The sequence below is a fragment of the Lucilia cuprina genome, chromosome 4 (genome assembly GCF_022045245.1).
Source record: "Lucilia cuprina isolate Lc7/37 chromosome 4, ASM2204524v1, whole genome shotgun sequence".
NCBI classification, from domain to species: domain Eukaryota; kingdom Metazoa; phylum Arthropoda; class Insecta; order Diptera; family Calliphoridae; genus Lucilia; species Lucilia cuprina.
The window spans coordinates 5,549,313-5,559,629 of record NC_060952.1 but is presented as its reverse complement, the minus strand read 5'-3'; the positions used below and the strand labels follow the sequence as shown (position 1 = coordinate 5,559,629).

Genomic DNA, 10,317 nt, shown 5'->3' with positions numbered 1-10,317 from the left:
GCCCAGTGGCGTGTAGGTTCTGATTCGACCCACGTTACGCATCTTTGTTTGACATAACCTTGTGGGTTACCAAAGAATGGTTCAGGGCCGATAAGTAGGCGACTTATCTCTCACACAAAATCAAAAGTTTTTCGACAAAAGTTTCCCAGTGTGAAACAGGTCAAAACATTTTAATAAAATGCAACACTTAACAATTCAATCGTTCCCACGACAATTGGATCTTCGCTCCGGAACGACCCGAGTCATACTCGGCCAAAGATTGTCAACCCAGCGACAGTTGTATCAACCGAAAGTTTTTTCCCCAGGAAAGAACTATCGGCCACAGTCGAGCTGTTACAACAACAATTCAATGATAAGTGAACTAGGGTTCTATAAATCGATTTTTGTGAAAAAATCGACTTTGGAAATAAAAGTCGAAAAGTAGGAAAAAGTCGGAAATAGTCGAAAAGTTAAATAAATTCAGAAAAAGTTGAAAGAAGTCGAAAATAGTCACAAAGTCGGAAAAGATCGAAAATAGTTGTTAAAAGTCGGAAAAAGTCAAAAAATGTTGAAATGTCGAAAAGTCGGGAAAAGCCGAAAACAAGTCCGAAAAAGTCAAAAATAGCCAGAAAGTCAGAAAAAATCGAAAATAGTCGAAATAAGTCGGAAAAAGTCAAAAATAATCAAACAGTCGGAAAAAGTCGAAAATAGTCGAAAAAAGTCAAAAGATAAAAAAATCGAAAAGTCGGAAAAAGTTGAAAATTCGAAAGGTCAAAAAAAGTCGACTCTTTACAAAATACTAAAAGTCGACTTTTAACTATATAAAAAAAGTCGGAAAGTCGACTTTTAACTATTTAAAAAAAGTCGAAAAGTTGACTTTTAACTAAATGAAAGATACCAGATAAAAAATACAAAGACGATTTTGTGATATATTTTAAAAATAATTTATAAAGAAATATTATAAATGATTTTATTCTATTCTTAATCAATTACATTAATAATTAAATAAAATTTTGTGAGAGAAATAAATATACATATAAATAATATTAATTTACAAAAAAATAAACGTAACGTTAAAATACTTCAACTATTTTTAGTTTGACAAGTAAACGTATCTGGCAACGCTATTTCACTCTGCTGCCAACTTCATCCAGCAGAAAACATAATTTCTCACACAACTTTTGTGCTTGCTCTGTTTTGTTGTTATAAATAATATATTTGCTTTCAAAATTCCACTTTCTGATCTCTCGGATTCCGTTTCTATTCAAAATCGTTAAAAATTTATAAATGAAACGTAGTTGAAAACTTAGCCGGCTTACAGTCGATTTTAAGCCGCCGCCGACATATTTAGTGTCAGTCGCCGTTAATATTTGTTGGCGCAGGGCTCTGTAAAGAAGAGGAAAAAATTAGCAAGTTTTTTTTTTATTGGGCGTCAATAAAATTATTGTAATTGTGAAAATTTCGCAGAAATAATATAATTTAAATTAAGAAAAACAAAAACAGGAGTGAAAATGCTCGCCTTAATAAACAGAATATTGGATTGGTTCAAAAGTATCTTTTGGAAAGAAGAAATGGAATTGACGCTGGTTGGACTGCAGTATTCGGGAAAGACGACATTTGTTAATGTTATAGCTGTGAGTAGAAAAATGAAAAAAAAATCTAACATTCATACGAAAAAAGCAAAATATACATACAATCATACATATTAGATTAATCAGACAAAGTAATACTACTCATCAAATAAAGAAAAGAAAATTAACTGACCACTCGACCAAACAACAACCTACAAACACCCAATTTCTTCAACACCCCCTCCTAAAAACCATCTATTCACTCCTATCTATACCATGTTAGTTAATGCATACAATTCATCTACTATTCATACTATTGTGTATATTGAATTCAGCCAGCTTGCGACCGACCGACCAGCATACATATGTACGTTGTTGTTTGCTGTTGTAATATTCAATATTCTGCTTCTTCTTCGCTAACTAACTTGGGGTTTGGGTATGAGGGTGACTTTTTTTCCTTTCTTTGTGGAGTGTTTGCTTGTTTGATAAATGTTAAAAAAGGAAATTGAACTAAAAAAAACAATTAATATAACAAAGGAACCACATTTAAAAGAGAAAATGTAACTTCCTTTATTGTTTCTATAAAAGCTATATATTAGTGGAGCATTTCAAAATATTCTAAGTATAGATTTTGTTTTAAAATGATCTAATATTGCCAATCAAACAAATAAATTTCTTTGCTTTCGTAGGGATGCATGTAAATTTGTATAATGTTGTCATCTATTCTTCAAGTCTCTATATGTGTACGTACGTTTGTTATTAAAAATTAAACTAATCACATGAGTTTTTAATAAATCTTTTCCTTTTGTTATAAAAACTTCTTTGTTCGTTAATATGAAATGTTTATTCTGTAACATATATTTTATTATATGTATGTTTCCGTTACATTCATTGTAATTAGAGCGGGGAAGAGATAAGAGTTTGTTTTCTTTTCATCAGCATAGTTCCTTGGATTTTGTGGTGTAACTTTCGTTTTTAATATCAGTAAAGAAGGAGGTTGTCGATAGAGAATTCATTTTTAATGATTAAATATTTATATTGCGTAGGCAGTTGGTAAAGTTTAAGAAATATTCAGATGCTTTAGGTTTAAAAGTAATAAAAACTATTTATGAACTTTTTTAATATAAATCGTTGTTCCTAATATTTTTGTAAATAGGAAAAAGATTTTCAATTAAAATTTCAAATCATTAAAAGTTTTAACGAAAATAATAAAAAATATTTTCCTAGAAACTTTTTTTAAATGCTTTTTAATTTAAAATAGCTTTTTCCCTTTTAATCTTCGCTTTGAAAAAAAATTTAAAATGATGTGTCGATCAAGTAAATATCTCTCGTAAATGTTATTTGGAATTAGTTTTAAAACAAGTCAATCATAACATTAATCATATTTATAATATAAAATCAATTGGAAATTCCTGAAAAAATCGATTCTAATTACAAAATAACTACATTTTAGTCTGGCCAATTTACTGAAGACATGATACCAACAGTTGGTTTCAATATGCGTCGCATAACGAAAGGTAATGTAACAATTAAAGTTTGGGACATTGGCGGTCAACCACGTTTCAGATCAATGTGGGAACGATATTGTCGTGGTGTAAATGCAATTGTGTAAGTATTTTTGCATTTAAAATGTTATAAATTGTTCAAAATATAAATTATTTTGTTAATTTTTTTATATTTATAGTTACATGGTCGATGCTGCTGATAAAGATAAAATGGAAGCATCACGCAATGAATTACATTCACTATTAGATAAACCACAATTAGCTGGTATACCTGTTTTAGTATTGGGTAATAAACGTGATCTTCCAGGTGCTTTAGATGAAACCGGCCTAATCGAAAGAATGTAAGTGTTTATTTGATTGAAGAAATTTAAAAACATATTTTTTTTAAGAAAATATTTGTGGGGTATATATTTGCAAGGGCTTACTAGAATTCTAACTCTACTTGAATTCCATTACCGAAAATTTTATAAATATAATATTAAACTTTAGTTTCTTAGTCATAAATGAGTCATCATTAAATAGCATGCGGAGACTGAGTAAATGAGCAGTACATTTGCGAGTTTTTTTATACATTTCTGGATTAAAATATTTAAGAATATCTTTTAATTTTTATTTAAAACATACTGGTATAATATACCAGACTCCAAATGTTTATGTTGTTTTTTGTATTATTTACTCACTAATCCCATATTATTTTCGCGTATCAATTGACAAACAATTTTAAGCAAATATTTTGCCAACTCATACCAAATTTGTTTAATTAGTAAAATGCATATTCATTGTTTTTGTTGTTTTAATACTTATCAATATAAAAAGAAACAAATAGATTTGATTTTAGTAAATAATATTTTAAGAGTAATCATCATTATCATTGATATTTTTTTATTTAATTATTTCTTAAATTTTAATTTTAGGACATTAGTTTTAGTCCTAGAACTGAACTAGAACTGAACTAGAACTGAACTAGAACTGAACTAGAACTGAACTAGAACTGAACTAGAACTGAACTAGAACTGAACTAGAACTGAACTAGAACTGAACTAGAACTGAACTAGAACTGAACTAGAACTGAACTAGAACTGAACTAGAACTGAACTAGAACTGAACTAGAACTGAACTAGTACTGAACTAGAACTGAAAACTAGAATTGAAAATCATCGTAAATTATACAAATATAATTTTAGAAAATTTTACATTGTTTTAATAAATTATACTAAAACATATTTTTCTTTTTTTCCAGGAATTTATCTAGTATACAGGACAGAGAAATATGCTGTTATAGTATTTCGTGTAAAGAAAAAGACAACATCGACATAACTCTACAATGGCTAATTGCACATTCAAAAAGTCAAAGTCGTTAGAAAAAAAAAAACTCCTCCCTTGTAACCCACTCCTACCTTCAGTACTCGAAACGAAGACAATTGAGTCGTTTTCAAGTAAGACTCAATGAATTTCCGTGTGTGTGCGTGTACTAAGCTTGTGATGGATTGATGTGATGCTTCTAATGATTAAAGCTGATTAAATGATGTTGATGATTAACGAATGGTGGAATTAATGTAGGATAGAAATTTATTTATTTTTTTATTCTCTCTATCTATTTCTCTTAGTTTATTTTCTTATTATCATTTTATATATAAAAGTGATGCCTTTAAATAAGAAAAAGTATAAAATGGTTTAAAAAAAGATAAAACTAAACTAACTTAACATATACTTGTATTAAACAAAGAAAGGAAAAACTTAAAGCTTTAGAACACATTCTTCTAAATAAAACAAAAAAAAAATATACAAGATTTTTTAAATTTCAAAAAATTAAGTTTCATTTAAGAGCGTAAACTCAAAACACAAAAAATATAGAGAGTATCGAACTATTATTATTTATACATATGTGTACTTAATCTTATTATGTATTATTATAATAATTTATTTGGTTTAAAAGGGAAACATATAAGTAATATATATAATAAAGAATAAACTCGCAAACAAAAATCTTACATATTTATAAAATTAAAAAGAAAAACATGCCAAGCTTAATACAAATTATTTTAAAAACTGATAACTAATGTTTAAAGAATACTGAAATTGTTTGTAAGATTTGTATTTTGTTTAACATGCGATTGAGTTGTTCTATTCTGTTCTGATTTTATCAATATTATTTCAAATTCAAATTTGCCTTAAAATCGCACGAATCAACTGTTGTTCACTGTACACTATGTATAATAATGATGAGGTGCTTTCAAAAATTTTGTATTATTTTTTGTTCGAAAAGTTTAAGCGGTTTTTTTTAAGTGATGGGAATAAAAATTATAAATAAATATGATTTTAAATTAGTCACAATTATTGCTTACCTTGTCATTATTATGGGATTTGGTTTCACTAATTGTTTAGTTCCTTAAAAAAAAAAACTTTTTACAAACTTGCCTCATTTCCTGCAATTCTACTATGATTTTTCTCTTTTTTCATTTAACACTTTAAACATTTAAACGCCTGTCTATCAACCTCTTTCTTTTGTGTAGCTTTAAGTTGTAACTCTTGTAGGGAATTGCTTTTCTGTCTTTTTTTTTTTTATAAGCACGCTTTAATTTAAACAAAAAAATATATAAATAAAAATCAACCAAATTATAAACTTTTTTAATTTTATAAAAATCAATTAATTTTTTTTTAACAACTGTCTATCTTTTGTTTTAACTAAATGGTTGATTGCTGATGTTTATATTATACACACTTAAGCAAATTAAAGAAAACAAAGAAATTAATTGATTATTAGATATTTATTATGTATGTCTAGTGTTACATGTAAATTTATTACGTCAACCATAAAACAAAGAAAATATATCCTTATTAAGTAATAATCGAATTCGAATTGTTTTCTTTTTTTTCGTATTTTATAAAAAAAAAAACAAACAAAAAATGTAATAGAATTATAAAGACAAAATTATTTAAAAAAAAAGAAAAAGTTCAATTTGTTAAAACCAAAAATAAAAATTATAATTAAAATAAATACGAAATGCATCTCAAAAAAACAAAACAAGAAGTAAAACTGTAATCAATTCTATAAATAGATTTTAAACAACTAACATTTAAATTAAAAAAAAAATAACATTAACAAAAACAAAAAAAAAAGTAATAAAACCAAAAAAAAGCTTTTTAATATGATTTTTTTTAATTATTAAATCGTTCTTTAGTTACACATTACATTCAACAACAATCAATACAATTTATATACATATACAGACATTTATTAAATTAAAAATAAAAAACCAAATAACAATAAAACAATTTAGTATTAATAAACACAAAAACTTATATTAATTATTAAATTTATCATACATGCATTCAAACAATTCATAAAACACTATAGATTTATTTAACAACATTTAGTTGATATTTCTCCATTCAAACCTTCAGAATCAATTGCTTCTGTAAAGAATTAAAGATCGTTATAACCAAAGTATAATAAGTAGTCCGACTCTCTTTACTCTCTCACATGTACGAGTGCCGTGTGAGTACGGTTATAACATTCCAAAAATCTGATCATGTCAAAAACTGTAACATAAGTTAAGGACTTACAGTTTGGTCTTTAAAACACAACGAATAAGGAAGCGCTGTGATATAATACGAATCTGAACGGTCTCGATTTACAATCGGCAAAGGATTAGGAATCGGGTCAAACTGCCAAAGAGTTTCTATTAACTATCCAAGAGTAAATTTCAAACTTTCTAAAGTTGCACATAACAAAACATGCAAGGCTCCGACGGCTATAATCATCAGAAGTTTAAACACAAACCATCGATAAACTTGTAACTCATAAAAAATTAGACTATAAATATAGTTATTCCGAGTGTTAAAGCAGAACATTATGACTCTTATGGTATAGATTCTTTAACGTCATCTTCTCTCACAACTTTAGGCAGCTCGATACCAGCTTTAACCACCGTCAATACGTAAATCAAAAGAAAGCAGACTGGCTCGGCTTCAGAGAATTCACCAAACGCATCTTCAGTGATCTGAATGTTCCATTTAAAGTCCACCATGCAGAGATGATGTTCCGTGAAACCGCTTTTTATTTTATAGTCATTCCGACCCTTAAAGCAGGACATTCTGTCTCTTATGGCACAGATGCTTGAACATCATCTCTTCTCACAACTATAGGCAGCTCGACACATGCTTTAACCACCGTCAATACGTAAACAAATGGAAAGCAGACCGACACCGCTCCAGAGAATTCATCGAACGCATCTTCAGTGATGCTGAGATGTCGCCTTTAAAGTCCATTATGAAAAGAGGAAGTTCCGTGAAACCGCGTAATACCTGCTGACCGAATATCCGTAGTGCGGCCGTAATTCCTAGCAGAAGCAGCCAGGCTTGCACATGAAAGAGGTGATATCCGAAATACCAACCAATGTGATTAAAGACTCACCCAGCTGAACCTCCAAATCAGCAGGTTTGTAAATGAGGACAAGCGGAAAAAAATTGCCGGATTACTTTAAGAACTGCAATTTGAGTTCGGGTGATAGTAAGTTGTGGTCTTAAGTTCGATCTCTCTCCAAGCCAACGAAGAAAGATGACAGGGTCGATATTAAGTTTACAGATATCACCATTTCGTATTTGGAGGTCGCCCACCGTCCATAACCGATACGGAAGAAAACAAGCGGCGGAAAACGAGAGTAATCCTGGACCAACTAAGATCGGGATGGAGCAATATGTTTTTTGCCTACTGGTCACATATAGACCGTGCTATCCCCAAAGAATATCCTGCATGTGGTCAGTGTCCTTATGACACTCATCACATATTCAACTGCACAGCCAAACCTACTTTACTCTATCCAATGGATTTATGAACTCATCCAGAACTAGGGTTCTATAGTTGAAACGAAAATTTGACTTTTTGACTTTTTGCATTTAGTTAAATGTCTACTTTTCGACGTTTCTATAGTTGAAATGAAAAGTTGACTTTTCGACTTTTTGCATTTAGTTAAAACTTTACTTTTCAACTTCATTAGACTTCATTCGAATTTTTCCGACTTTTTGACTTTTTTCGAGTTTTTCCGACTATTTTAAAGTTTTTGACTTTTTTCGACTATTTTTTACTATTTTGGAGTTTTCGACTTTTTACGACTTTTGACTATTTTCGACATTTTTTTAATTTTTTGAGTTTTTCCGACTATTTTTGAGTTTTTGACTTTTTTCCATTTTTTTTATTTTTTGTCTATTTTTGACTTTTTCTATTATTTTCGAGTTTTCGACTTTTTCCGACTTTTTGACTTTTTTATCCAGAAGATCCCAAAATAGATTAATGTATAGTTTTAGCTGTTACAATAATAAGAACAACCGTTGACACTCACATCTGATAGAGCTGAAAGATTTTTGGATGAACTTTTATTGTGAACAATTTGAGTAGCCGTTAGTCGTCCGTAGAGCTTAAAGATTAAAGATCATGAAGAGAACGAATTTTAAGTGTTTGGACAATAAGTTTCTCCCCTACTGTTTAGCTATTAACCCTCTAAGCTCTATGCACCCCTAAAAAGAATGAAAATAATTTCTTATATCTCGGTTAGATCTTAAGTTTAACATTATACAGAAATATTTCTGATCTGGTTTAGAGTAGGTCTGTTTACTGGTTTAAAACAGAATTGTTATATTTCATTAGCGCAAGGCTACTCCCGTCTGGTCTCGCTAACATGCACATTTTCTTAATGGAGACAGTTGAAAGATGATCTCCAGAGCACTTAGATCTTTATGATAATGTAGGAATATAATGTACCAGATGTTAGATTTTAAAGACAACATATTGCAATTCATTTGAACTGGAAACGAATTGCAATTTTTATTTACCAAATTAAATTGTCGAGCTTTAAAGTTTGAAACTTTTGGAAATCTCGCTCAAAGTGTCCCAGTAATTGATCAACAAGCTACATATTGAAATGTATACATTAGTTCATCGAAAACATCTTTTTTTTTTTTTTTTTGGGTTTTGATTAGGATGGCGGTGCATCAAGCACTCATATTGCCAGGTTATCACACGTTTGTCCAGAGAAAACCCCACCAACCGACCTATACCTTCATATAGGAAGTTGGAGCATCCGGACTTGATTTCATCAAAAGTATTAATGGTCTCCACCAGTATATATTTGAGTTTAAATGGTCTCCACCAGGTTATATCGTGAGTATTTTATGGTCTCCACCAGTTAAAAACGTTTGAGTATTCTATGGTCTCCACCAATAAAACATAACCTCACTTGAGGTAAAACGAAAGCACGAGGTTAATGTAGACAACATGTAACTTTGAACAGTTACATGAAGTAATACATTACACCAGTGCGAGCGAGACGCAAAACTGTCGAAAGCCAGGCAACAAACACAAGCCTGAACGCGTTTAAGAAATAATCGCGATGACGCGAGAGTTGTTCCCCAACTCAGACCTGAATTGCGACGAAAACATCTTAATTATGAATAGATGTACCACCATATTTTATAGATCTAGTCTCTCTCTCTCTCTGACGTGGTGTGTTATTAATAACAACGGTTATGAAATAAATGCGAACGGAAGGTGTGAGAAAAGTACGAATGAAAGTAATTATCATTAAGCAAGTGGAAAAATCCCTACTTCTAATAGGAAGTTGCATAAAATAAAAAATCCTATAAACTTATTCCTAACATCATACACATGTATGTACACATAGAATAATTTCTAGTTACTTTATATGATCAGCTAGCATATGATAAAGATCCAATGAATGGTTTCTAAAAGTTACATCTATTTATCATTCATGACATAAAAATGATAGACAAAATCAATACCCGACCCCCCAGTCGAGCACGCACAAACATTGTATCCGCCTCTGCTAGAACAAGTGTCGTAACGAATTACAAGACTGCTGCTATATAACTGATTACGAGCAAAGAGTCAGACAATATGTCAAACACCACCAGCCAGTTAATATTTTCATTGTCAGTATTTCAATTACATTTGATTTAAAATATTTTGATAATGTTTTTATTTTGATTTATTGTATTAAAATGTTTTGAAATTTCTTTCACAAACACACAAGTGCATACATATCATTTCCATACGCAGGTAATGCATTGTAAATGCATCACGTGCATTTGAGACAATATTTTACAATTACAACAAGAAAGTAACACTGGTAGTTGACTGCTATTGATTTAAGGCAGTAATTTTGAAAATATTTTCAAAAACACCAATTGAATTTAAAGAAAATCAATTTAAATATTGATAGTTTGTTTTGCATTTAAATTCTTTA

The 10,317-nt window shown here is 29.8% G+C and overlaps 1 protein-coding gene across 1 annotated transcript; it reads left to right on the top strand.

The window, feature by feature from the left end:
- The first annotated feature begins 1,348 nt into the window (after positions 1 to 1,348).
- Positions 1,349 to 4,940, top strand: LOC111676056 (ADP-ribosylation factor-like protein 8). Its single transcript, XM_023436939.2, has 4 exons — positions 1,349 to 1,613; positions 3,004 to 3,158; positions 3,235 to 3,396; positions 4,296 to 4,940. Exons 1-4 carry the CDS (start codon positions 1,491 to 1,493, stop codon positions 4,414 to 4,416), a joined length of 561 nt encoding a protein of 186 aa, XP_023292707.1. The 5' UTR covers positions 1,349 to 1,490; the 3' UTR covers positions 4,417 to 4,940.
- Positions 4,941 to 10,317: the final 5,377 nt, after the last annotated feature.